General features: G+C 56.3%; 2 protein-coding genes across 14 annotated transcripts in view; one reads left to right on the forward strand and one right to left on the reverse strand.

Annotated features, from left to right (window-relative positions):
- Nucleotides 1-22,186, forward strand: part of PLEKHG3 (pleckstrin homology and RhoGEF domain containing G3) — a 39,716-nt gene extending 17,530 nt beyond the window's left edge. For 10 of the 12 annotated variants that reach the window (XM_064486037.1, XM_064486036.1, XM_064486029.1 and 7 more), the window contains 17 exons: nt 7,495-7,863; nt 8,929-9,026; nt 10,217-10,286; nt 10,589-10,635; nt 10,744-10,894; nt 10,985-11,116; nt 11,366-11,548; nt 11,757-11,849; nt 12,129-12,215; nt 12,475-12,508; nt 12,855-12,947; nt 15,618-15,656; nt 16,113-16,129; nt 16,591-16,962; nt 17,427-17,540; nt 19,006-20,389; nt 20,836-22,186. In XM_064486037.1, coding sequence (XP_064342107.1) covers nt 7,534-7,863; nt 8,929-9,026; nt 10,217-10,286; nt 10,589-10,635; nt 10,744-10,894; nt 10,985-11,116; nt 11,366-11,548; nt 11,757-11,849; nt 12,129-12,215; nt 12,475-12,508; nt 12,855-12,947; nt 15,618-15,656; nt 16,113-16,129; nt 16,591-16,962; nt 17,427-17,540; nt 19,006-20,389; nt 20,836-21,566 — 3,975 coding nt within the window. In that variant the 5' untranslated portion in view covers nt 7,495-7,533 and the 3' untranslated portion in view covers nt 21,567-22,186. The remainder of the gene's footprint in view (nt 1-7,494; nt 7,864-8,928; nt 9,027-10,216; nt 10,287-10,588; nt 10,636-10,743; nt 10,895-10,984; nt 11,117-11,365; nt 11,549-11,756; nt 11,850-12,128; nt 12,216-12,474; nt 12,509-12,854; nt 12,948-15,617; nt 15,657-16,112; nt 16,130-16,590; nt 16,963-17,426; nt 17,541-19,005; nt 20,390-20,835) is intronic. The other 2 variants (XM_031453875.2, XM_064486039.1) reach the window with 2 other exon arrangements.
- A 1,589-nt stretch (nt 22,187-23,775) lies between these two features.
- SPTB (spectrin beta, erythrocytic) overlaps nt 23,776-27,157 on the reverse strand; it is a 114,433-nt gene continuing 111,051 nt past the window's right edge. The window contains exons 35-36 of one of the 2 annotated variants that reach the window (XM_031453874.2): nt 27,007-27,049; nt 23,776-26,860 (exon numbers count right to left, since the gene is read on the reverse strand). In XM_031453874.2, the coding sequence (XP_031309734.1) occupies nt 26,693-26,860; nt 27,007-27,049 (211 nt within the window). In that variant the 3' untranslated portion in view covers nt 23,776-26,692. Of the gene's footprint in view, nt 27,050-27,157 lie in introns of both variants that reach the window. The other variant, XM_064486027.1, reaches the window with a different exon arrangement.

The raw sequence follows: 27,157 nt of genomic DNA on the forward strand, positions 1-27,157 counted from the left end.
CAATCTTGGAGACCAGTGAAGTTGGTACTGTCACTGTGCTCATTCTACAGATGAGGAACTTGAAGTGTGGTCTGCTCAAGGGACTTGCCCAAGGCCACACACAGTCAGTAAAGTGGAAGAGCTGGGGTTCAAACCATGTCTGCCTTACTCTGAAGCTTGGGAATCCATTTAGTGCATTTAACCTCTGCTCTGTGGACCCCTATGCACACACAGGCTTGCTCGCTCTCTCCTCTGCTGTGAACTCGGAGGGACCTGATGGGCCGTCTATTCCCACTTGCTTTCCGCAGAGATTCTCTGATGCCTTTGAACCTGATGCAATAGTATGTGTTACAACTCTTGAAGGTGTGGTTCCTGTTTCCTCCCCACCCCCACTCCAGCCTCAAAGCCTTGTACTGGCAGCCCCTATAGCGGGTGTAGGGTGTAGGGGGCAACATAATGGCTAATTTGTAGGGCTGGGTCCCTGAATTTTGCTGATAACAAGGGGTGGTTCTGTGAGCCTTTTTGACCAAGAGATGAGGGATGTGGGACTCTGGGAGCATTGGATGTATCTGTGATTTCTAGCACGGTCTTTAGCTCCTCCATCTTCTGGGGACATTGTGCCATTTTCCTTCTTAGTGACAGTTTGTGCTTGGAGCAAGCTGACCTACCCAGGCTGTGAGCAATAGCAATTTCTAATCAACAGTAATTGCTCTCATTTGCCTTCAGTATGTGTTTCTGTGAAACCTCCTGGTGGAGTGCTTTTCCTGGGGTATTTGTAGGATGATCTTATTATGATCCCTTCTCCAAACTACAAAGTGGTCCCTTGGCTACTTTCCATTTTGTGGCTGCTCACTTAATATGTGGCATGACAGGGCAGCTATGCCCATGCCTCAGTCCCTTGTCTGGGGCCAAGTAGGACGGGACTGCTGGGGTGAATGAGCAGGCACTGCTCCTGGGTGCCTCTTGGTGGACTGGAAACTTGCTGGCAGTGACTAATGTGGAAACTCATTAGTCTAGGAGGAACTGGCTCAGGTCTTGATTTTGACCACTGTTTATCTTTCGCCTGACTGTGGGAGTGGTGAGGTGCTCTAGACACAATCCTGAAGGAAGTTATTGAGCACCTAGTGTATGCATTGCCTTCTAGGGGCAAAAGAAAGGTATGGGAAAGAAGGCCCAACCCACCAGGTTTTACTATCTAGTCTGGAAGAAAAGTTTACACATATGAACCCCAAGGACCAGGGCTTTAAACGATACTCAGGGTTATTAGGGCCCAAAGAAGTGTGTGTGTGTGTGTGTGTGTGTGTTAGTGTCCCACGTCAGGCTGCTGTAACAAACTCGGCAAACTTAGTGGCTTAAAACAACATACATTCATTATCTTACAGTTTTGGAGGTCAGACGCCATTCTGGGCCTGCAGGGCTGTGTTCTTTCTTGAGGCTCCAGAAGAAAATTTGTTTTCTTGTCCTTTCCAGCTTCCTGAGGCTGCCTAGATCCTTTGACTTGTGGTCCCTTTCCTCCATCTGCAAAGCCAGAAGCCTAGCATCTGCCAATCTCTTACTCTGTCCTCTGCTTTTGCTGTCACATCAACTCCTGACTCCTGCTGCCTCCCTCTTATAAGGACCCTTGTGATTACATGGGACCCACCCACACAATCTAGGATAATCTCCCCATCTCAAGATCCTTAACTTGATCACATCCGCAGTCTCTTTTGCCATGTAAGGTAACATGCATAGGTTCCTTGTATCCAGGGATTAGGATGTGGACGTTTTGGGGGAGAGTGGGGGCATTATTCAGGCTATAGCTTTTGTGTGTGTGTGTGTGTGTGTGTGTGTGTGTGTGTGTGTAGGATGGATTGGAAGTGGCTGAGGAGGCTTTTCTGAGGGAGATGATTTGACCAAATTCTTTTAGGGATAGGGAGGGACGGTCTGGGACACATTCCAGCTTTGAGAAGCAACAAGAGCAAATATTGGGGTTGTGGGGTGGCCGGGACAGTGAGGTGTGGGTGAGCTGCCCTCCCCTTGAAATGAGAAGCCAGGGGCTTTCCTTCCCTTCCAAGGCCAGGCTGAGGGAGTTTTCTGGACTTCCGTCTGTAGGCCCAGACTTCTAGAATTTAGGTAGAAGGGCTCCATTGGCAACCATAATTTTTCCTTCTTGGCTGCTGACTCAGCCACACTTGGTGGCCCCCTGCTATTCTTGGGTGGTGGGAACACGAATTCACAAAGGAAAATGAATTCATGAGGGAAAATGAATTTGAGCCAGCTGGCCTAGGTCTGGGTGGCCCAGAAACCCTGGTTACACTGTTTGCACAGCCTCTGTGACAGTCACGTTGCTCACACTGAACACAGTCACTCCCTGGGGTGCCTTCCCTTGGCCTCTTTTAGGGTGCTGAGGGCCCCTGAGTCTCCAGGGAGGGCCCGGAGGGTCAGAGGGAGAGGGGCAAAGAGCCAGACCCTCTCAGGGATCCTCTCTGTCCTCAGGAAAGCCTCTAGGGTGTGGTGAGAGGTGTCCTCCGCTGGTTTGACCTCACCAGCTCTGCCCACCCTCTGCTGGCCAAGGGAGCAGTAGGATCAGACTGCCAGAGCCTGGCTTCTGTCGGGACAGCGTTGGGCCGCGGCTGGCTGGGGGCTGGAGGGCACAGCTGGGCGGGCCCAGGGTCTCAGGTTGAGATCCCTGTGGAAGCTCCCGTTGCTCTCTCCCTGTTTGTCTGGAAAAGCTGTGTCTTTTTTCTCTGTTGCTTCCTCCTGGTACCCTCTCTGAGCAGATAGGTGCAGCTGGGGGGCTGCTCTGGGGAAAGTCAAAGGAGAGCCTTTGGAATTGGTCGCAGATGTTGGTAGTTCTGTGGTGAGAGAAGGCGGGGAAGGAGGGCCGGGCAGCCTACCGCCCGGAGGGGAGACTTGGTCTGGTGAATTCCTCCCCTTCCCTCCCTGGGGCCACCGGACTTTGGAGCGGTTGCCTTTGGGGAGCCCTCAGGCGCCGTTCCTGCCCGCCTCCAGGGCAGGTGTGGCGGGTCCTTCCGCCTCTCGGGGGTGGGGCGAGGGAGGCAGGTGAAGGGATGACGTCAGCCGCCTCCGCCCCGGTCCCAGCCTCTCGGAACCTAAATGCTTTCCGGGGCGTCTCCAGAGCGCTGGCCCGCACGCGGTTAACCAGCAAGTGCCTCCAGCCCCTCTCCTGCCTTCTCAGCCCACTGGCCCTGGAGGGAAGGCTGGGAGGGAACGTGGCCGAGTCCTGGGGATTCCTCAGGACCAGAGAAGCAGAGGTTCTCCAGAAGGCTCCAGGTCGGTGCCCCATGTGGACCGTTTTTTCTGAACTTGGGGGTGGGGTGGGAGCAGCGTCCTACTCTCTCGGTGACAAGAGCCCCGAGGACAGAACATGGAGGCTGTGGTGGGTGTTGGGTAGTTTGTTTTTTTTTTCAGTCAGAGGCAAGAGTACAGTCAGGTTGGGGACATAGTGCTGAGGTGTAGTGAGGAGAAGAGGATGTGAGACTTGGCCCCAGTCAGCTGTGCTGGGCATCCGAGGGGCCTGCAGCAGCCTGCCTCCCTGCCGGAGGATGTTCAAGGAAGGTCCCCGGGAGGAGGGGCCCATAACCTGGAGAGGTGTGAGACTGGAGGAAGGGTGTGGATTAAGTTTAAATTTAGAGAAAGCTTAAAAAGAAAAAAAGAAAAGAAAAGAAAACCAATCTCCTTTCGTCTCCTGCCCCCTGGACTCATAAAGGTGTGTGTCTGAGCAGCTTCTTGTGCTCATCGGAAAGGTCTTAGGGGACCCTATCAAAGAGGGCTTCCCAGGTATGGGAGATACAGTTTTCTAGAAGACTGACTTACTCACTGATTGATGATTGACTGGATTGATTCACTTTGAAAGATGGAAGAGGTCACTGCAGAGGAATACTTAAGGGAACCGGAACTGGGTGTGGCAGAATGGGGTGGGCTTTAGCACCTGGCTTGAGGGTTTGGCTGCTGTCTCCTCCTTCTCTAGGCTCCCACTTTGCCCACACAATGTTGTCCAAGATGAGTTTGAAGACCTGAGTTTTAATCTTCACTTTGGAGTGAATCTTACAATATGAAATGATGCTCTGTGGAGAGGAAGGAAAGGTTGCCTCTGCCCAGGGGCACGTGGGCTGGTGCTTCCGACGTCTCTGTGGGGAATCTGAACTATACACACAGCAGTGGCCGGGATGGGGCTTTTAGGACCAGAGTGCACTCACACTGAGTGTGATGTTTTTTTTCTGTCACTGTCTAATGGTGTCTGCTAACAGTCCCACTTGGACTCTGCCTTGTCTGCTCTCACTGCCCGATTTGTTCTTTATTCTTCCCTTTCAGGGACTCTGTGTTCTCTTCCAGTGAGTCCTCCTGCCGAGGAGAGAAAGTCTTGTGATCCTAGGTCTCCTAGTCACTGCAGGGCTTCTCTCATCATCTGAAGAATTAGTCTAATCCTGGCAGCCTCATGCTTCTTCCCTTCTCCGTGACCTGCAGTCCTTTCACGTGGAATCTGTATTTTACTATGTTTTTCCAAAGAAAGGGTAAATGGCCAAAGGTCACATGGTAGGAGATCAAGAAATAGCTCTAAGGAATCTTAACTCTCAGCCTTTTACGCAACTCCATTGGCCTTTGTGGGGTAAGTGAGATGTCAGAAGACCTGATCTTTCAAGTCTTCAGATGTCCCCCTTGGCTTATGCTGAGGCAAAGCCATGGCATCCAGGGCTGTGACTAATCTTCTGTCCACGGTTTTAGCTGGTGTGAAATGCATCAAGGAGGCACCCGGCAGGGAGCATGAATGCCGAAGCCTGAGTGCCTGTGTTCACATCGAGGCTCTACATGTTGTGACATGTAGACTCCTGTGGCCTCAGTTTCTGCATCTGTGAAATGGGGATAATAGTACTGACATCATAGAGTTGTTATGTCTACAGAACATTTTAGCTGTTGGCTATTATGCTTTGTTTTAACCCCAGGAGGATTTGGGACTGGGCACTACTTTGAAAATATGAGCTTGGTTTGCAGGCAGGTGGTTTATGGGCAGCTAGAGAAACGTAGAAAAGATGTTTTAGTTCCTCAGCTCGAAGTGAACTTATGTTGCCACCCTATGGCAGTGGGGTCTCTAAAGAGTGACCCTGAGCAGGTACCCTTTAGCGATAAATCTCCCTGAGAGTGTGTGGGGGGTAGGGATAGGGGGCTGTGACTAATCCTTCACTTTAAGGCTGTGACCTGGCCAGCTGTGAAATCCATTAGGAACTTGGACCTTTTCCATTTAGCATCCCCATAGGGGCTGACTGACCCCAGGTTTCATCTGGAAAAGGTCTTGGGCAGTAAGTCCCTGCCCCGTTGTTCCGGCTGGGATTGACAGGCATGGGGGGCTGGAGGGTGGAGGGGGTGGTGTGTGCCTGACTGTGCACAAGCTTTGAAGGACACGAGTCCCACAGGGCTGGGGCCGAGCTTGGGTCTTTGTCTTTCTTTGTGTTGAAATGATACGCCAATGGGTAGAAATGACTAGCTGGTTAATCTTAAGGGCTCTTTTGAGGATGGAGGAAAAAGCAGCAATGATGCATTTCCCAAGGGGCTCTCCTCTGAGATGCTCAGTTTCACCAAGATGATCCTGTTAATTAATCCTTTCATTGTACCTGGAGGGAGGGAGAACGTAGGACTGGCTTCCTTGCTGCCACTGCGTCCTCATATGCAAAATGAAAGGCTCATGTGGAGCACCTGGGAAGGGACCCCCTCCCCCAGCTGAGATGTGCAGTAAGAGAGTGCTGTGCTTGAGGGGGTCCTTGTGGGCTAGCGTGGATGGCAAACTGGTTCCATGCTCCTGACTTTAGCTCGTTGGTAGCATGGGTGTGTCCACCATCATTATCCATTTGCCAGATATCCTTTAAGGCCCCTGCCCTCAGGTCATTTACAGCCTAGGGCAGGGGGTCTCCACAGTGAGTGCGACAGCGGGGGTGACCTTGGGGTGCTGTACGAGTACATAGAAGGGACCTCCAGGTTTGGTTTCTGAGACCTGAGGGTTGGTACAGGTGACACAGGTTGGGGGGCCATATGGCAGGTGGTGGATAGGGAGGAAGTAATGGCAGAGAGAAAATTTGCAAAAGCCAGACCTCAGGGATGCTGGCACAGGTAGGGACACTGTTTCCAGGTTGGGGCAGAGGCACAGAAAACCAGGGAGCAAATTCAAGGCTACCAGAGTGATGGCACCTTCCAGATCCTTCTCCTCATAACTCTGGCCTGTGGTCTAGCAGCTTCTGAGCCCTAGAACTAGGGGCAGAAGGCTTTGGGTCAGTGGAGGTCAGAGGGATGCTCTGGAACATTTTTCCTGTGGAAATAGCAATCAAATGAACATTCTGGAAAATGGTGTTGGTGAGCTCTGGTCCTCTGAGGTGGGGGTATAGTGTCCCTGACCTTCCCAAAGGCCACAGCCACCCGCCTACCCCCGACTTGCTGCTCCGGGCTGGCCTACCTGTGAGCTGCACCATCTGATCAGGGAATAAAGTCCACCTGAGGCTGTGTTTGCCTTACCTGGGGGCAGTTTCCTGTTTGCTGTGCTGCCCTGACCTAGCTGTGCTGAGGGGAGCTCAGGGAGACTCACCTGTGGCTCAGCCCTGGGGAATTTCCTGTGCCTTTGGAGCCCGGGTGAGTCAGGGGCCTGTACCAGGTCCTGGGGGCAGGGGTAATGTGGGCTTAGCTGTACCATCTCTTTGGCCTTCCTCATCAGTATCTGGAAGGTTTCAGGTTCATGGTGAAGCCACTGGTGCCCTAGAGATTCTGCATTCCTGAGGAGAATTTTACCCTCTAGCATGTGTGTTGTCTTAGATCCTTAAGAGCAAGCAAGCCCCTTGAGAGATGGGAAGTGCTTTTTGACAACTACCATTATCATCACTATTTTGAATGTTCATGGGGCTGTTGCCCTGTGCCGGGCACCATGCTCAGAGCTGTACGTGTAGCAGGTCACTGCATCCTGCAGGGGCACGCCCCTGGGGTAGGTAGATGGTGAGGAGCTGAGGCTCTGAGAGGCTCAGTACTTTTGGGGTGCAGAGGGACTGGGCTTCAGATTCCATCAGAAAGCACCCTGACTCCTGCTCTGGCAGGGATGTACTCCGCTTTTCCGGGGCCTCAGGTTTCTGAGCCCTTTATTGTTCCTGGATGTGGTCCAGCTTTCCTCCGTCCTGGGAAGGATGGAGGTGGAGCTGTTGGAGTCAGGCAGGAATGTCACTTGGTCATCCTGGAAGATGTTCACAGTCTTGAGGAAAGGGACTTCCTTGAGATTCAGAGATGTTGCTTTTAAAATTGTGATAAAGTACACATAAAATTTACATTTTAATCATTTTTCAGCGTGCAGTGGTATTAAGTAATTCACATTGTGTGCATCCATTGCCACCATCTATCCACAGAACTTTCCTCTTGCAAAACTGAAACTCTGTATCCATTTAACGGTAACTTCCCAGTCCCTCCTCCCCCAGCCCCTGGCAACCACCTGTTTACTTTGTTTCTGCAAGGATTCTCCAGATTTGACCCTTTATCTGTCTCCCCCAGAACCTTCCCGGAGTGCCCCTGCCAGGCAGCGATGCCAGGATGCCTGTCTCTGCCTCCCTCCACCAAGACCAGGAGCGGCCAGTGAGCCTGACCTCCACCACCTCCTCGTCAGGCTCCTCCCGTGACAGCCACGGGGCCATGGAAGAGCCCAGCGGCTCCGAGGCTTCCGCCGAGAATGAGCGGGGCTCCCCACGTAGCCGGTGTCCCCCCAACGGCAACACCTCTAGTGGCTGGCGGAGCATGAGGGGGTCCCTGTCCCCCTTCAGCAGCCGGGCGTCGGTGCACAAGCTCAGCTACCTGGGCCGAGTGGTGCGGGAAATTGTGGAGACGGAGCGCACATACGTGCAGGACCTGCGCAGCATCGTGGAGGTGAGGCTCGCCCCTCGCCCTCTGAGGGACTTTGGAGCTGAGGTTGGGGGGGGATGCCTGTCTCCTCTGGGGCTGGGGCTGGCCTCTGGCTTTGGGTGGTCCAGCCCTTGTGCATAAACCTACTTCCACCCTGGAAGGAAAGTTCTCCCTAATGTGTTTGTCTCCAGGACCTGCTTCCCTGAAGTAGTGGAGAGGCCTCACTGCTCCCGCCTCAGGAAGGTGCTGGCTGCTCATGCTGCCATATGACTTAGGGTCTGTCAGTGGCTCAGGGCAGCAGAACTCCCCGCAGATGCCCAGGGGATGGGTACTGCTGTGCTCAGCGGAGGCTGGACCACTCTGGACCCCACCCAGCCTGCGCTCAGATTCCTGCTCTGTTGTTTCCTACATATGGGGCCTGGGGCACCTGTCTAACCCCCGAGCCTCAAGTTCCTCATCTGTAAATTGAAGATGTGGGGCTTTGCAAGGCCACGTAGATGTTTTGTCCTGCGAGGCACACAGGAGGAGATGGCACTGTGGAAGCTGTCTGCCCTCTTCGGGGGAGGTGTATTCATTTCCTGGGCCTGCCTAGCAAATAACAACAGACTGCATGGCTTAAAATGCAGAAGTTATCCTGTCCTGGTTTAGGAGGCCAGAAGTCAAAAATCAAGAAGTTGGCAGGGTTGGTTCCTTCTGGAAGCTCAGAGGGAGATTGCGTTCCAGGGCTGTCTCCTAGCTTCTGGTGGCTGCTGGCAGTCATCCTTGGTGTTCCTTGGCCTGTAGACACATCACCCCCATCTCGACCTCTGCCTTCACATAGCTGTCTCTGTGTCTCTCTGTATCTTTTCCTCTTATAAGGACATCAGTCATTGGATTTAGGGCCCACCCCTAAATCTACATTCTGCGGTTGCAATTGGATATTAATTTTGGGAGGGAACTGTCCAACCCAGTACAGTAGGTGATGTCTGTGCAATTGTGTCACAGCTGTAAAATACAGCACAGAAATGAGGTGTGGCTAGGGGAGGCAGGGGGCAGGGGAACACAGGCTCGTGCCTGGTGGGCTGGGCTCTGATGCCTCTCTCCACACAGGACTACCTCTTGAAGATCATTGATACACCCGGGCTCCTGAACCCGGAGCAAGTCAGTGCCCTCTTTGGAAACATAGAAAACATCTACGCACTGAACAGGTACGGAGCGGGCCTGACACACGTTCACTGTGTTCTACCTGCGAGGCCCATCTCGGGGCCTCGGGAGGAGCCCTGGGTGTCCCTGGTCTCCTGGGCTGTGACACGTGGGGCCCAGGGCCTTATCTCTGAGGGTGGGGAAGTGTGTTCTGTCCCTGTACAGAGCTGTAGTTAGCTCCCTGCAGGAGAGAGGGCCTGTGGGACCATGTGCCCTGGGGCCAATGTGCTTCCTGTCCGGCAGGGGAGATCATCTGAGGCCACATCTGTGTTGGGTCCCCTAGGGGACTGCTGGACCCTTGCACGTGATGCTCTTCCCTCTGTCCTTTTGTGACCCCTTGTCCCTCTCATTTTCGTCCCCCATGTGCAAATCTCTTCATTTTTTCTCCACCTTCCCACTGATTCAGCAGGAAATCGGGGCTCCCTGGACGTGATCTGACCCATTAGGGGAACACGCAAACCAGGCAAGATATGATGGGGGAGGCTGAGAAAGGCTAGTGAGGGGCTGCTTCAGGGCAAAGGAGCTCCGTAAAGATCACACATGGGTGTGCTGCAGGGGCCTCCAGCTCTCCAGGGACTGGGAGAAGCAGAGCTTCAGGAGACAGTGTTGATAGGACAGGAGGAACCTTACCCCAGGCCCCTTAAGGTGGGGAGAGGGAGTTCCTGCTGGGCAAGCTGGAGAAGTCTGGGAGTGCAGACAGAGGTGTGATTTAGGCCAGAGGGTAGGGGGCCTGCGCAAAGAGGAGCACAGGATGGGGAGGCAGTAAGGGAACCATTTCTAGGGTTTCCTATAGTGCCCCATCTAAGAACAAGCAGTGCTGGGATTCTCCCTGTCTCTGCCCATCTCCTGCATCCTTCTGACCAGGGATCTTGGTCCCTTTGCAAGTTCCCTCTCCTTCCCCCTTTAATCTGCTCTTGTGTGTTTGACTCCTTCTGCCTGCAGAGGAGCTGTGTCCTTTCCTGAGGTGGGTACTGGTGTCCCTTCTCCCTCTCCTGCTTACAGAGCACGTGGCTCTCCTTTGCCCTCCATCTTTATGGTGGTGCTGAATACCTTCTGTGGTTGCTGCCCCAGGTGGGGCTCGCTGACACTAGGGCTGCCCTGTGTCTAGGCACCAGGAGGTTGGGGAAGGGGTTTGTCGGTGGCTGTGGAGGCTGCTAGTGGTCTGCGGTCTGATGACCACTCTCCTCTCACCCAGCCAGCTCCTCAGAGACTTAGACAGCTGCAATAGTGACCCTGTGGCTGTGGCCAGCTGCTTTGTGGAAAGGGTAAGAAGGGGAAAGGGCTGATGGTATCCTGCCCCTATCCCGTCTTGCTGGGGGGCCCCTCTCCAGGGGAAGTGCCGAGTGCCCTGCCTGGAATGGAAAGGGTGAGGTGGAGCCAGGGGCTGCTGGGTGGATGGCATATCTGACACAGATCGGCACAAAGATAGATCTGTAGATGCCTGGGGAAAGGGGAGCAGAGTGTGCTCTGGGGCCAAGAGCATGTCTTTTGGCCATGGTTTACAGTTACCCAGGTTTACAGTTAAATGTGAGTCTCCTCACAAACACTATTTTTGGTCTTTCCTTAGAGCCAAGAGTTTGATATCTACACCCAGTATTGCAACAACTACCCTAAGTGAGTAATTGGGGTGGAGAGGGGAGGCAGAGCCATTTGGCGAGTCCAGAGCACCCCTCCTCCCCATCAAGGCCTTCCCATGGTGACGGCCCCTTCCCCCTCTCCCAGCTCAGTGGCCGCCCTGACCGAGTGCATGCAGGACAAGCAGCAGGCCAAGTTCTTTCGGGACCGTCAGGAGCTGCTGCAGCACTCGCTGCCCCTGGGCTCCTACCTCCTGAAGCCGGTCCAGCGCATCCTCAAGTACCACCTGCTACTCCAGGTAACCCAAGGGTCCTCCCAAGTACATGGGGGCTGGGGGAGGGACAGGGCCCTTGAGTCTGGGCTGCCTAAGCCCCTGTTTCCCTCACAGGAGATCGCCAAACATTTTGACGAGGAAGAGGATGGCTTCGAGGTGGTGGAGGATGCCATTGACACCATGACCTGCGTGGCCTGGTACATCAACGACATGAAGAGGAGGCACGAGCATGCGGTCCGGCTCCAGGTGCCCCGGGGCTGGGGAGGTGGAGGGGCAGGCAGGGATGGGGTGGGGCTGGGAAGGGGAGATGCTGCTACCGCCCTGCTGGGGGCGAGCTGAGGGGTGGTGTCTGTGGGCTTCTCTGGGGTGGAGGGGGGGCAGTCCTTGTGGCAGCATGTCTCTGGGGGACATAGGCAGTGTCTCCTGGGGCCCTGTGTGGTCCCCAGCAGGATCACGAGCAGCCTGACCCTGGGGGTCGGGGCGTCTCTGCTGCAGGAGATTCAGTCTCTGCTCATCAACTGGAAGGGGCCGGACCTGACCACCTATGGGGAGCTCGTCCTGGAGGGCACGTTCCGCGTGCACCGTGTGCGCAATGAGAAGACCTTCTTCCTCTTTGACAAAGCGCTGCTCATCACCAAGAAGCGAGGCGACCACTTTGTCTACAAGGGTCACATCCCGGTAACCAGGCCACTGCCGTCTCCTCTGCCTCCTTCCCGCCTTCGTAATGGGCCAGGCATCACTCCGTGCCCTCTTCACTGGGCCTGGCGTCGGTGTGGATGCATCTCCACTCTTCTGAGATTACTCCTTCCCAGACGGTCTTGAGGGGTTGGGGCCCCAGGTCAGCTCCCCTCCCCCGGCGCTTGACTCCCCTCTCCCTCTGCCCCAGTGCTCCTCCCTGATGCTGATCGAAAGCACCAGAGAATCCCTGTGCTTCACCGTCACCCACTACAAGCACAGCAAGCAGCAGTACAACATCCAGGTGAGGGGCGGCCGGGGCATGGGCCGGGGCCAGAGCCTGCCCCCTCCACCCAGCCACGCGAGCCTCAGAGTCTCCCTCTGGAAGGTAGAGGTCACTGTGGGTGCCTCTCAGGCTTGTGCTGAGGAGTCCAGGTAACCTCACAGAACCCTCAGCACAGGCCCTCTTTCCACTTCTGCCCATCTCCCCACCTAACCCTCCCCGGCGGGACCCCAGCCCACACTGGATGGCTTCAGGCCTGTCACGATAACCCCTGACTCCCTCTCCCTTGCATCTTCGCAGGCCAGAACAGTGGAGGAGAAACGGAGCTGGACTCACCACATCAAGAGGCTTATCCTGGAGAATCACCATACCACCATCCCCGAGAAGGTGAGTTCCCTGGGGGTCCCCACCCCTGACTCCCAACCGTGTATAGAGAGAGAATGTCCCTCAGAGCCGGCTCCGGGGGGTACATGGGGCCTCACCTTCCCGATGTTGGCTCTACTGGACAATGGGGTCAGGCCAGCAGATGCCGTGGGCCTCAGTGCAGCACCGTGAGGTGTCCCGGTGTAGCAAGAGTGAGTTTGTGGGCTGAGGGAGAAATAGCACATAGCACGGTGGTAACTAGGTGGGTTTCCTTCCCTTCCAGGCCAAAGAAGCCATCTTGGAAATGGATTCCTATTGTAAGTGCACCCTTTCTGCCTGCTTTGTCCCGAATGGTGCACATCTCTAGGTCAGACTGTATCCCGGGGAAGCTTTGCCTGATACTACATCCCAGGGAGCAGGGAGGATGGGGAGGCTCCCTTTGTCAAGGTTGGGGATCAGCTGCAAGATTAGGGGCTCAGTGCTGCTGATGGGTGGGACTCTATGCCTGGTGCTTCCAGGTGGAAGAGGACAGAAGAGGAGGGAGTTCTGGAAGCTTCTGGCCCCTGGAGCTGGGCAAAGCAGCAGAGGTGTTGTTGGCAGTGGGCAGAGACCACACTAAGGCCAGTGGTAACCCCAAAACCTGATTGTCTCTCTTGGGTGCAGACCCCAATCGGTACCGGCACAGCCCAGAGCGCCTGAAGAAGGCCTCCCAGGACGAAGTGTCCGCCCATGTGAACCAGGGGCGCCGGCAGTCTGGTAAGGCAGGGCTGCGTGGGCAGTGAGGCCTCTTCACAGGACCCGTGACCGGGGGCCGGGGTGGGGGGAACCTTTAGCAGCATTTGGGGCTGGCTCTCACCTCCCCAGGAGGGAGGGTCTGGATGTGTCAGGAGCATCCTGCCCTCCACCAGGCACCTCTGGGCCCTTCCTGCTCATCCAGGGCTGGTCAGCCCGCCTTTTCCAAGGCCCAAGGAATACTTGTTCCAGCCACCCCTTTTTAGCTCCCCTGTGATCCAAACCTCCCTCCTTTGCCACTGGAAACACTGGGAGTCAGCCAGAGTAATATTTGGACGTCATGGATGGTCCTCAGCTCAGTTCTGGAACAGAGCAGAGGCAGGTCGTTGGGAAAACGAATTAGACTTCAAGTGGCACCAAATGCAGACAGGAAATATTTACTTTGGGCCTCTGGAAAATGTTCTGTTTTCCTCTCCCGGGTTTCCTTCCATGACTAGGCTTGCTCCTATGTACTTGGAGATATTAGAATGAATCGTCTATTGAAAAGCAAAAACTTTGCTTTTATTCTCGGCTCTCGTGGTGATGAGTTTATGTGTTTTCTATGTTGGTTTTTACCCTCCCCTCAGTCCAGGGCCCAGGGATGGATTTGGCTTTGGCTAGGCACCTGCCAAACATGCACACAAGGTGGGAGTTGGGGTGAGAACTGTCCCAGAGACCCCTAGAGAGGAAGATTCAGGAGTGATGGGAGCTGTGTCCTGGCTGGGATGCCCACAGTTGGGTTTGATTGGCATGACCCACGAGTCCCCTGAACAACCGTGTGGGTTGACGTGGAGGCTTTGGTCTTCTGGAAGACGGAGCTGGGCGGCCTCTGGAAGGTTTTTGTGTTTCTGTTTTGTTTGGTGTTTCTCCTCAGCAAACTTGTCATGGTTGCAAAAGTTCTACGGTGCCATGTGTTAGAAACCTCAAATTTGGGATGTTACTTCCTGAGTCTCTGGCCCTCTTGTTTCCCTTTCCTTTCTTTCTCCTGTAATTCTCCCGTCCCTCTAGCATTCCCCCTTAACTTGCCATGGCTTCGAATTGGAAGTTTCTGACACGTGGAAGTGTTCAGTAAGTGACGGTGGTGGTGGTGGTGGTGGTGGTGGTGATACCACCGGTCAGCTTCAGCATTCACCCTGCGGCAAGCAGGGCACTTAGGACATAAACAGTTTCAGAGCGCAAGTTTCCACAAGGCTGAGATTTTAATAAACACTGAACAGTTGGATATTGTTTGTTTTCGTATTTTAGTTTTAACCGTTATGAAATAGACGTCTCTCTAAAACGTGCTTCATACTCTTGAGCCTTTTAAAGTAGAGGAGGCTGACTCAGTTGAACTTTTCCCTTTCTGGAGTCGGTGCAGCAGCAGTGTCTCTGTGGTGTGTGAGCAGCCTGATTCCCCGGGGCCTCTGGGGGAGGTGGGGCTGCGGGTTGCCAGAGAGACAGCCGGCACTGAGGTGTTGTGTCCATCTTTCCACTGAAGAGTGTTCCTTCTCATCAATCATAGTGTGTTTTTCTGTAGTAGCCCTTTCTTCTTCCCTCTTCCGTTAGAAATTAACTGATTGAAATGTGTGAGAACTGTGTGTAAGGCAGGCCAGGAGGTTGCTGAGAGGGAGGACTCGGACCACTGTGCATCTTTAGTGCCTGCTCTCAGCCATCTGCTCTGACCGCCTTTGGGCCTTTTCTGCTTCCCACTTCCAGTGAGCTGGAACGGGCAGATAAGTACACTATATGGATAAGTAAGGTGCTGTTGTCATCATTTGTCACTAATTAAAAATTCTTGACTACAAGCTTTAAAATGAAAGAATAGACATTTTGTATTTTCCGCTATGGAAACAATTTGTCTACTTGCATGAGTGCAGACAGAGTGTGTGTGCCCATGCACATTTCAGTGGAAAAGAAAAGTTCTTCAGTATGTGCTCCTGTCCAGGAACAGCCGGGAGACCTCTGTAGACTCTCTTTCTGGCTCCAGGTTTCTAGCGGGCCTCCCACTTACTGCAGTTGGTCGAGAACAGATCGGCTAAGGGCAAGGCTCTGGGGGGAAGTTTCTTGAGACATGTCCTCTTATCCCTGCCTCTCTGTCTCAGGTCTGTCCCCAGGAAGGCTGTGGTGCCAGGTGGTGACACCATCAGCCTAATGAATATGTTTTGTATTCTGTCCTCAGAGCCTGGTCAGCCCCCGTACAGCCGGGCAACACTGCCCATCCGGCAGCGAGGCTTCGAGGCGCCAGGCCCTAAGGGCCGTAGGAAGTCGGGTGTGACCTCTGCTTTCCAGCCAGGGTGCTGTGAAGGGGCTTGGCATTGGGTGTAGCTAAGGCGCTGATGTGCTCCGTGCAGGGAAGGTGGGGCTTGAGGTGGAGCCAGGGCCTTCAAGAGAGGCTAGTGGTTTTGAAGAGGGCAGCATGGGGCTATGGCTCCAGAACTGAGGGCCCTGGGTGGCTGTGCTAATGCAGGGGTGATGGGCAGTGCTGCAACTGGGGGCTGGCGGTCACAGCAGTTTCCCAGGGCTGGATGAGAGAGGCCTAGGCCTTAGGGCCATGTGGGGCCTACTGGCGTGGACTTTGAGCTGGTGATGGGCTGGTGGCGCTGCGAGCACGGGACCAGGGCCAGGCACGGCTGTTTCAGGCCTGTGCTGACTCTGCCTGTTCGCTCTCCTCCTCAGAGCCGTCCAGACACCTGCCCAGGCAACTCAGCGAGAAAGGTGAGTGTGTGAAGGGTGGACAGTGGGTCCCTTTAAGGTGAGCTCTAGGGCGGGGGCAGGAAGGTGAAGTAGGCGACCAGCAGGGTGAGGGTGTTGAGGACAGTTCAGAGGGGATTCTACCTCTGTCTCTCCCTGGATGTGGGCCTCGCTCCTTGCTGTCTGGGGAAGGGGCATGAGCTCCCCACCCCCCAACGCTTTGCACCCCGTCTCCTTGTCCTTGGGTGATGACAGGAGTGAGTGACCATGCTGGTCTGCATCCTTGGCTCCTGTTCTGTCAGTCATTCCTTTGAAAGCCTGGAGACTGGGTGAGGGTTCTGGGAGCAGGAGCCCCCATGAGGCCTTTCCCAGGGAGCTCTGGCCTGGAGCCTCTGTAAAGGGGTCTCCTCCTGCCTGCTGATCTCCCCTCCCTCTTCCCTCCTGCTCGCCGTGTGTGGGGACCTGGTGGTGGTGGAGCAGCCAGAGCAGGAATGAAGGTAAGGCCAGGGGCAGAGGGGACTGGCTGGACGGGTTGGGGGGGCACTGCGCGGGTCAGCCCCTATCATCTTCATTTGTTCAACAAACCTGTCAAGCACCTACTGTGCGCCAGGCTCTGTCATGAGGGTCGTGGAGATGAATAAGCCGTGGCCCTTGCTCTGGGGACCCTTCTGTACCCTTTTCCTGGAGTGGCTCCCTGGTGGTGGCTGGCCCTGCCTGGATCCTCTCATTTTGCCCTCTCTCTGGGGCAAGGAGGCCTGTCTGCGTCCTGAGTTCCTGACCTGGCCCCAGTCCCAGCTTCTGACCTTGAGAACCCCTCACTCCTCCTTGGAGCCCCGTGGAGCCCAGGGGTTGGCTGTCTAGATGTTGCTTTCTCTGTGAAGCCTCCCGGCCCCAGCTGCTGCAGGAGGAGGGGGGCTGCCCAGAGGCCTGTCATGAGGGGGACTTGTGCTCTGAACAGCATGAGGGCCTTGCTGGCTCGCTCCTGGACTTCGGGCAGCACCCCTGCGCGTGGGGCCTGCAGTCGGAGGCTGAAGGGGCTGCTGGGCAGGAGCAGGAGGAGGAAGAGGTGGTGGTGGAGGAGGAGGAGGAGGAAGAGCAGGCCTTTCAGGTCTCTCTGGAGGACCTGGAAGGGCATGAAGGCAGCGAGAAGGGGGCCGGGCCAGAGCCCCCAGGCTCGGAGGAGGAGGAGGAGGAGCAGGAGGAGGAGGAGGAGGAGGAGGAGAGCCTGGCAGTGGCGGAGCAGGTAGCCGACTTTGCCAGCTCCCTGCTGGCCGCCCTCCACTGCTGGCACTATCGGGCCAACGCTTTCCTTTTCTCCCGGGGCGCTATGGTGAGGTGTCTCTTTGATCTCCCCTCCTCCTTGCATGTCCCCTGGCACGTGCATGCCCATCCAAGAGTCCCCTCCCCTACCCTTCCACCCCTCTGTCCTTGTTCCTTTACTCCTGTCATCAGCACTTCTTAACCCCTCGCTCGCTGTCACGCCCTGGTGAGCCCCTGGCATGCGCTGTTCCAGTACTGGGTGCTAACCAGCATACTACTCTATGAGCATGACTAATGGGGTGGGAGTGTGGGGAAGGGGAGAAGCTGGCACACAGCAGGGTTGCATGCCTGGCAGGGGTTTCTGAGTCTTCAGACCTGGTAGTTCAGGCTGATTCTGGAATGACTCAGGTCAAAGGCTGGATCTCAATGCAGCCCAGCCCCCCTGGGGCTCAGGGGGTGCTGCCAGGGTTGGGACGCAGAAGGGACCAGCTCCCAATTGTCTGGGAGCTAATGACTGCCCTCTGCTTGCTGCAGGGGAAGGGGCGCAGGGAGTCTGAAGGCCCCAAGAGCTGCAGAAGGCCCGGCAGCCGGTCTCCACCCACCTCTGAGAAGTGCATAAGCTTTGAGTCAGTCTCTTCCCTGCCGGAGGTGAGTGGGCAGCAGGCGGAAGGGGGATGGTGCGCAAATGCCTGAGCCCAGACCTCCAGGTCTGCAGGTGGGGCTTTCAGGCTTGGGTTCTTTCGTTGGGCCCATGGGGACAGGGAGTCCCCATTCCCCAGGACTTCACATCCTCAGGAAGCCTGTCTGGCCTATGGGCGCATGGCTTGATGACAGACAGCCTCTTACTATGAATTAGAAAAAGGTGTTTCTTCCTTTGGACAGATGCAGTCTCTTACCAAGGGGCACAGTTAGTGGAAATGACCAGATCTTAGGTCCCCTTGGCCAGGTCTCCTTGCATAGAGCATAATACCCTGCCCGCGTGCCAGACGTTTAAGTCATGCCTGCCCCACCCGGCAGAGGAGTAGGGTATTGATATCTAGTGGACACCTCCTACACGTCTGGCGTTTTACTTCTTCTATTCCCTGCACCAGCTCTCCCAGGGAGAAAGGGGTTCCAAGAGGTTAAGTGACATGCCTACCATTGGGCAGCTTCTGAGGGGCAGAGCTCAGATTAGACTTGGATCTGTGACTGGGAAGCCTGCACTCTCCTTCCCACCACCCCCACTTCATTTCAACATGCAGTCAGTATTAAAGGCTATAAAGAAGGTATTCTGTACTTCGGTGGTATGAAGTTTTTGCAACCTGGACTAGCCGCGTTTCAGGTGCCCAGAAGCTACGTGTGGCTAGAGGCCCCAGCTCCTGGGTCCTACTCTGCACATCCTAGACTAGAATGATTGGAATCAGGTCTGATTCCTCAGACTATAGTGGTGTCTTATCTTTCCCCTGAAAACCCTTCTGGAAAGCTGCCATGGCCAGCCTTATGACTCAAATGACCTTCGAGGTGGTCAAGAGGGAGCTGTCAAATTCGCTTCTGTTCCCGCCATCTGCTGGGCTCAGGCCGGGTCGTGCACGGGTGAAGGCTGGCTAGTAGGAGGCAAATTCCCACCTTTACCCTCTGGCAGGATTCCAGCACATGGTCCTCTTGCCCTCTGAACACTGACCCACACGGGAGGCCCTGGCCCCTCAGGAAGTTGGAATGGCCTTTCATGTTACTCAGGCCTGGGTCTCAACCCAGGACCACCCCATGTGGGGAGCCTCTAGGGCTGGAGGGAGCTGCCTTACCACCAGAAAGTGTCCTGGTGCTGTGTCTCTGACCCCATGTTGGAGAGGTACCACCACTCTATCCCATCTGTGTTCCTAGAATTTTCCTTGGGTTTGAGGACATGGGCCTAGCATCCCAACTGCAGAGTGACTAAGGGACATCATCACGTTCCTCTCCTTAGGGACCTCCTTGCTGCCCCTTCTTGAGTCGCGCTTGTTTTGATTGCCTTTGGTCGTAAACTGCAGCCTCTGCTCAGTAGGCTTTGAGCAGGCCGTGCTCGCCTTGCACCCTACCCCTCCTCGAGTCCCTTGAGGGAGGTTTTTGGCTCATAGGAGCCTTTGTGCTGTCCTAGGTTGAGCCAGACCCTGAGTCTGGGACGGAGCAGGAGGTGTTTGCTGCCGTGGAAGGTCCCAGCACCGAGGACACAGACACAGAGGCTCCAGAAGTCCTGGAAATGGAGCTTGATGCCCACCAGCTGCTGCTGGGGCTGGACCCCCCAGGTGACATGGTGGACTTCATGGTGGCTGAGAGCACAGAGGACCCTAAGGCCCTGAGCAGTGAAGATGAGGAAGAGGAGATAGAGGTCTCCCACGAGCCTGAGAGCCTCCTACCGCCCTCCGTGCTGGACCAGGCCAGCGTCATTGCCGAGCGGTTTGTCAGCAGCTTTTCTCGGCGGAGCAGCCTGGCACAGGAGGATGGCAGGTCCAGTGGATTCGGGACCCCAAGGCTGACCAGCCGGAGCAACAGTGTGCTCAGCCTAGCGGACAGCGAGAAAGGCCCGGCCCCACATGGCAGCACCACAGACCCTGGCTCTCAGCTCCCTGTAGAAGTGGACACCAGTGTGGGGGTGGCTGCAGAGAGTGAACCTTCTGCCAATGGGGCAGAATCCCCAAGCCCAGTCTACCCAGCGGAGCCAGACAGGTCTTCCTGTAAGAAGGAATTGAAGCTTTCTTCCCGAGACCGGCTGTTGCTAGACAAAATCAAGAGCTACTACGAAAATGCAGAGCACCAGGATGCAGGCTTTAGCGTCAGGCGCCGGGAGAGCCTCTCTTTCATCCCTAAAGGGCTGGTGAGAAACTCAGTCTCCAGGATTAACAGCCTTCCCAGGCCAGACCCAGTGCCCGTGGCTCCGCTGGGGCATAAGAGACAAGGGGGCTCCCGGGCAGCCTCGTGGGCTCTCTTTGACCTCCCAGGACCAGGCCAGGCGGGTGCTGGAGACTCAGCTCCCATCACAGATGCTGAGTTCCGCCCGTCTTCGGAAATTGTGAAGATCTGGGAGGGAATGGAATCTCCCAAGGGGAGCCCTCCGAAGGGGCCAGTCCAAGGCCAGGCCAATGGCTTTGACCTGCATGAGCCCCTCTTCATCCTGGAGGAACATGAGCTGGGGGCCATCACTGAGGAGTCGACTGCTGCCTCGCCAGACAGTGCCTCCCCCACTGAGCACCCCAGCCCGGCCCACCTGGCCCGGGAGTTGAAGGAGCTGGTGAAGGAGCTGAGCAGCAGTGCCCAGGGGGAGCTGGTGACCCCACTACACCCCCGCATCTTGCAGCTTTCCCATGTGATGGACGGCCCTGTAAGTGAGAGAGTCAAGAACAAAGTCTACCAGCTGGCCCGCCAGTACAGCCTCCGGATCAAGAGCAAGTCAGTGGCAGCCAGGCCATTGCTGCAGTGGGAAAAGGTGGCTCCCACCATCCCCCACCTGCAGGAGGAGGCTGAAGCACCAGCAACTGGCCAAGGTATGATAATGCGGGTGGGGCAGGGGCTCTTCCCGCAAGTCTGGGACTGGAGGGCCTTTTAGAAGCCAGGTGGCTTCTGGGAAAGTGACCCTTAAAGAACCTCTGCCAAAAAAGAGGGCTGGGGTGAGCCTTAGAGCTGCTCCAAGACCTTTCTGTGGAGCAGAGACCTTTGTAGGAAATGGGGCTATGGTCCTTTCTTTTTCAGGACAGCAGAAGCTGTCGTCTCTTCCTTTGACACCCATCCTTCGTCCCTGCCTTTTTTCATTCTTCCCATTTCTCTCTCATAAGGATAAGGGGGTCGTGGGTGGTAAATGAGATTTTTCTTCTGTTACACCCTAAACCCCGACAATCAGCCTTGCCCGGAAGGGCAGTTGAAGCCAGTTCAGAGTCTTCCCATCCTCCCCTCGCTTCCCACAGTGATGCAGGCAGCCCCTCTCTCCTCACAGGTAAGAGGAAGCTGGTGCTGTCTCTCTTCAACCATGAGCAGCCCATGGCCCTGGAGCACAGCCCACCCAAGTCCGGCTCTGCCCAGGAGACGTCGCCACGACATTTCTCCTTCAGCCCCTCAGCTGCTAGCCCGAAGACCACCGCGCCTGGGTCCTGGCCCTCCCCCCGAAGCCCCTTTGACATGGAGACCTTCAATTGGCCCGACGTGCGGGAGCTCTGCTCCAAGTACACCTCCCATGATGAGGCGCTCCAGGCCAAGGGCGGCCGGCCCCGCAGCCTGCCCGTCAACCGGAGCCGCTCGCTGCCGGAGAACATGATGGAGCCGCCTCTGTCAGGCAGAGTGGGCCGTTGCTGCAGCCTGAAAGCCAAGAGGGGCCCAGTGGGCCCAGAGGCCGCTCAGCCCCAGCCTCTGGGGGGGCCACCCTCAAGGGGGTCGGATGGGGAGGAGGCCCTGTATGTCACCGCAGACCTCACCCTGGAGGACAACCGGCGAGTGATTGTCATGGAGAAGGGGCCGCGGCCCAGCCCGGCTGTGGGACTGGAGGCAACCAGCAGGCAGGGACCAAGCTCACCAGCAGCTGTGGAGGGGCAGAGGCAGGGTCAGAAGTTCCAGGAATCTGCAGAGAATCGGCCTAAGGAAGAGGGTCCCAGGGACCCTGCGGACCCAAGCCAGCAGGGTAGAGTGAGGAGCCTGAGAGAGAGATTCCAAGCCTTGAACTCCGTAGGTTGACTCTGAGTCCTGGAGGAGGGAGCAGCCGTGCTGGGGGATGAGGAACTTTGGCATCCTTGCCCGTAGCCAGGGCTCCCTGCTCACCTGAGCCCTGCCCGGGGCCCTCAGAAAGGCCGCCCCTGGGAGAGTGCCCTGGTGTACCTAGCAAGTGTCTTCATCTGCTGTGAACATGCCGGTGACTTTCCACAGGCCCAGACGAGCCCTTTTTCCCTCTGAGGCCAGTGTAGCCACTTCCCTTGTATATAGTTCTTCTCTGGTAAGAAGCCAAATATTTCAGCTCACTTCTTCCCAGGGAGAGCAAGCCCTGCTCAGGCCAGCCAGACTGAGGGCCTGACCATGGGACACACGGGAAGGTGGCCTGGGGAGGCTTTGCTCTTCAACTGTGCCTTTTCTTAGGATCCAGGCAGGAATGAGGCCCATAATTTATTGCTTTCCATCCTGTGGTGTGTTAGTGTGCTCGCCTGTGTGTGTGTTCTGTTGTTGAGTCCCTGCCTGGGAAGAATGTTGTGGACTCCATTCAGGTACTTCTGTGGGTTGCCTCGCTGGCCCCTGTGGTTGTCGCTAATGTATACACATTTCATTATTTGCCAATGGTGTAATAACCACTGCTGACCAACCGACCTGTGTGTGGCCTCCTTCCTGGGGTCTGGCTGGGTTAAGGTGAGATTGTGCCCAGGGCCTGTCTTAGGGGGGCGGGGCGTGGGCCTGTTGCTTCCACACTCACTCCTTTGCATCCATGCTCATGAAGCACATGGCACCAGGTGCCGGTGCAGGGAAGCTGGGGCAGCAGGATGTGTGGGAGGGAACTTGCTCTCTGCTACTTCTACTGCCATGGACTTATGTTTGCTCATAGTCTGGCGTCCTGTCTGGGGTGGGGTCGGGGGCTCCATGCTAGCCTTTAGCTCTTTTCCCCAAGGGCCAAAGTTGGATTGAAAGGGGTGGTGGTGGTGGAGGAACATTTTTCTAACAGGCAGACGTTTCCATGTCTGGTGCCTTTTATTTTTTTCTCCTTCTCTAGTTTCCAGGAGACATTTCCTAGGAGGCATGGATTCTAAACTTGGAACCTAGAGATGTCTTTGATGGGTTCCAGTATTGGGTGAGGAAGGCAAGTGCATTTTTTCTGGGATGAACGCTCAGTCTTCATCCCTTCCTCAAAAATGTCTTTGATTCAAAAGGGGTAGGAATGCCTTCCTATTTCTAACTGGGTTTTTTGCCCCCTTTCCTTGGTGGACCAGCCTTGTTTTGCCTTGCTTTGCCTTGCTTCTTCTGGCTGGGGCCTGGGAGGGGTGGGGCTGCAGGGCCAGGTGGTAGAGCTCTCCTGCAGGTGTTCCTACAGGCCAGGGCCCTGTGAGTCTTCTGATCTAGGAGGGCAGACTTAGCCTGAAGGTGGGTCTGCTGAGTCTCATGAGGCCATGGGAAGATCAGAGGCAAATGGAGGCCTTTCCTGAGCAGAGCAGGCAGAGCAGGGCTAGTCCAGCTGCTCTGTCAGCTGCCCTGAATAGTCTGTGGCCACTTGTACCGACACTGAGGAGAGAGCTGGCTCCTACAAGGCAAATCTCTGGTATGAATGAGTAGCCACAAACACTGGAGTGGGAGTCAGGAGACCCAGCCCTGTGTTTAACTAGCTGGGTCACCTAAACGCTTGCTTTGTCCTCCTCTACAAATGGAAGGAGATGGATGAGTTGTTGCTTCTCAAACTCTCAGACTCTTCGAAGTGTGAGGCCTGGGAAGTAGCAGCAAACACCTTCCCCAGGTATGCCTGGGGCCCTCAGACTAGCTCAGTGGTTCTTACCAGCTGCCCGTTAGAATCATCAGGGGAGGGGACTTTTTGGAAAATGCTGATGCCTGGGTTTCATCCACCCAGGCCAATTGAAACTGCCCCCCTGGAGATGAACCCCAGGCATGTGGATTCTGATGTTCATTGAAGACTGAGACCTCTGTCCTGAGCTCCATGGGGAAAACAGCAGGCCCTTGAGATGGATGAATAGCATGAACGAGTGAGCTTTCCTCAGGGTCTCAGGTGAAGCACAGGACCTGGGTGCTGGCAGAGTTGTTCCCCATGAGACTCCAGGAACAAGCCAGAGAATTCGGCTGTCCCTCTGTGTCCATGGTGGTCCTGTGGACACAAGTTCCTGCCTCACTCAGCCAGCCCCCTTTGGCCCAGTTCAAAGAGAAGTAAGGCAGTCAAATAGAAACAGAGAAATTAGGAGCATTATTGATTTATTAGAAAAACTAGTAAATGGGTTTCCTCTGGTGGAAGCACGTTTGAGCAGGTGGAGGACAAGGCCCAGCCGACCCCAGGGCCAGCCCCAGTTTGCATGGTCTGCCCATCAGGGTTGCAGTCCTCTGCAGCCACCTCCTCCCTTGCATCCTCCCTGAGCTTGCTTATCCAAGGAACTGAGCCACGGGGTCCTCTGGATCTCTGCCCCCTCCCACTGAAGGGAGCTGTGAGAGCCAGGATCAGCCTTGGGGACTCTGCTCTCCGATGGGCAGGAAGGAGGACTGGTGTGGCGGGGAAGATGAGCCACCGACAGGCCTCCTGTCATGAGTGCTACTAGTGGGAGGGAAGCCCGAGGGTGCCCCCTCCCCCCCCCTCAGTCAGTTGAGGCCAGGGGACAAAGGGGAAGGAGAGAGGGAAGGAGGACCGTCTGACCATGCCCGGAAAGAGCTTCCTCTAAACTGCCCTGGGGAGGAAGCCTGGTATGCTGGTGTGGACTGGAGCTGTGTCAACCTAGTTTTGGGATACTGTTAAAGAAAAGACTGCAAAGTAGAAAATGTAAGCAGGAAAAAAAGAAATCTTGCCAGGGCACCAGGAGCTTAGCCCCCAACACGGCACGGAGTCCCAGAGCTGGGTGCCTGCAGTTTCAGTCCAGTTGGTTGTCTTGGGGCCTATGTGATACGGGAGGGATGTGGGAGGGACTGGCAGTTGATGTGGGTCACATGCAACTGGCTGCCCAGTCTAGGGGCCGGGAAATCCTAGCTCTTCTTTGGGGCCCGTTCATTACTGGGGCTGTGGAATTGCCTGCTGAAATTCCTCACTTTAGGTGCTGCTTTGGCACATGTGGAGGGGAGAGGGTGGCCCCTAGTCTTTTGGCTCCCTAAAGACTGGCCCATGGAAACAGTTGAGGGAAACTCGCCACCATCTGCTCTTCAGCAAGGAACATGCTATCTGCCCTGGAGCAGGACATGCCCTCGGATCACCAGAGGCCTTTATTGCCAGGTGAGTGTCATCACCTCACCGCCTCTTGCCTTGGTTTCCCTAGGTGTAGAAGGAGGCTGGTGAGTGGGATAGATTAGGTTCCCTGTGGATGCACAGAGGGCCATGTAGTTAGATGCAGAGAGGCCAAATGAAGACCCTTGGCTTCAGAGGTGGGACCACCTGCCAGGCTCCATCAGAGAACTTCCCTCCTGTGGTTCTCATCTGCTGAAACGGCCTTCCCCTGAGACGGTGGTGGTGATCTCGAATGCTAAGGGCTCCTGAGGAGGCCTCGTAACTCTGGATGCCTACGCCTGCGGCTTTTACCTGAGCCTCACCCACTTCCGGGGGATCATCTCAGTGTGCTAAGGCTCTTTCCCATGGGGAAGGTGATGGAAACAGCAACTGCAGGCCCAGGGACCTTTGTGGTCTGCCCAGAGAAGGTGCCTGCTCCCGCAACTTGACCCCTCTTTTGGATCTTGCCCCAGTTAAGATGCTGGGCTGGAGCTGTATTGCTTTCAGAGAGTGGTGGAGAAAATCCTTATGGAGCCAGTGGAATCTTCCCTACAGAAATCTGACCTTAGAGCACGGGGAAGGCTATCCCTGGGGATAGAGGTTACAGGGCCCCGTTTGGCTGTGCCTGGGGTAGGGGGTTAGGTACCCATGTAACCCCCCATCCAAGGCTCAAGGCCAGGACCTTTGGGCGAGCTGAGCAAAGGGTGCCATACCTTCATGGCTCTGGCCTCAGCATTTGTCCCAGCTGTCTGGGGGTGGTTACATGGGTGGCAATACCCAGATGTGGCCACATTTGCCACCCCAGGATGACAGGTCATGAGCTTTGCTGTCAGTCCAGCCAGCACCCTCAGATGGTACCAGCTGCAGATAGGACACATTGGGTATTTGGCTTTGGGATGCTCTATGCCAGGTGCTGAGGTGTTTGTCCATCACGTAGCTTGGGACCTGCACTGTCTCCCTAAGGGGCCCTGGGTCTGAGTGGGATATTGCTGGTTTGGCAGCTACTGGGAGTAGGGGAGGGTCCCGGAGTAGGGGAGGGTCCCAGATTGGAGAGGCAGAGCCTCAGGTACTGTGGAGACCTGTCTGCCTCCTTCCCGCCTGAGCCCTAAACTAACTAGTTTAAAAAGACGGGGCTGGCTTGAGAGCTTACCGATCCTCCCTACAAGTGCTGTGGTGGCAGCGGGAGGCCCCTTGCCCTTAGAACCCACTGACCTTGGAGGAACCCCGTCCCACTTTTGGTGGGAGGAGGCGGGGGGAGGGGCTGCAGTGGCCCCTGAGGTGAGAAGCCCAGTGGGGAGGAGGCTGTGTCCCCTCAGCCCCCAGCGGCCCCTGGCCCAGAGCTATATGAAAGCTCCTTCCTCACGCCCCTAAGGGGAACATCAGGCATTTCTAGCGTCCTCTTCCCTTTCCCCTTCCCTGGCTGCGACCAAGTGGGAGGTGACCCCAAGCAAGACTTGCTTTGGGAGTGGGCAGAGTCTAAGGAACCCCGCCAGCCTTCTCCAGCTTGTGCGGGAACGGCGCAGGGGGAGGGGGCTGGGAGAGGAGGGCGTGGGCCTTGGAAAACCGTTCCTGCTCCCAGGCCCGGAGGCCCCGTGGGCGGGCGGAGCTGGGAGCCCTGTCCCGGGAGCCCGCGCTCGCCCTCAGCTGGGCGCCGGGGCTGCGGGGCGGCGGAGGGCGCGGAGGCAGACGTCGGGCCGGGCGGACGAAGGCAGCTATTGCAGTGCAGCGGAGGCCCGGACCCGGCCCGGCGGCTCGGAGCAGGCAGGCGGCAGGCAGCGGGCGGCCGGGCGCAGGCGGGAGGAGGACCCGGCCGAGCTCAAGGCCGACGGCGCCCCAGCCCGGCCAGGGTGGCTGAGGGGGGCGCTCGGCCCCCATGTACCGATGAGCCGGCTTCATCCGCGGGGCGGCCAAGAGGCTACTTCTTTTTGGGGAAGAAGCTGAATCTCTTCTCCTTCTCTTTCTTGCCCAGGCTGGCGTCGGGGCCGGTGCTGGAGGGCAGGGGCAGGCTCTGTGCCTTGACACGGATGCTCTGGGACTCATTGATGGCGGTGCTCACGCCCTGCAGCCAGGACAGCATCTCCTCCTGCAGGGTGGGAGGGTTAGGTCCTGCAAAGCACGGGGTGCCCCTAGGACAACCCCTTCTGAGGAAGCCTTGAGGTCAGGTGGCTTGGGTCTCTTCCACCTGCCCCTTTGTGGGCGGGGGTCTGGGCTAGGAGGCCCTGCACTTACCTCATCCTTGCCGTGGAAGAGCCACTCGCTCCCATTGCTCAGCCTAGGAGGACAAAGGGTTTCCTGCCACGTGGCCACCTCTGGAGCCCTCTGCCTGGGCAGAGGGTAGGCTCTGATCCCACAGCCCCCTGAGCCTTCCCATGACCAGAAC

This window comes from Camelus dromedarius, chromosome 5 (genome assembly GCF_036321535.1).
Source record: "Camelus dromedarius isolate mCamDro1 chromosome 5, mCamDro1.pat, whole genome shotgun sequence".
Taxonomy (NCBI): Eukaryota; Metazoa; Chordata; class Mammalia; order Artiodactyla; family Camelidae; genus Camelus; species Camelus dromedarius.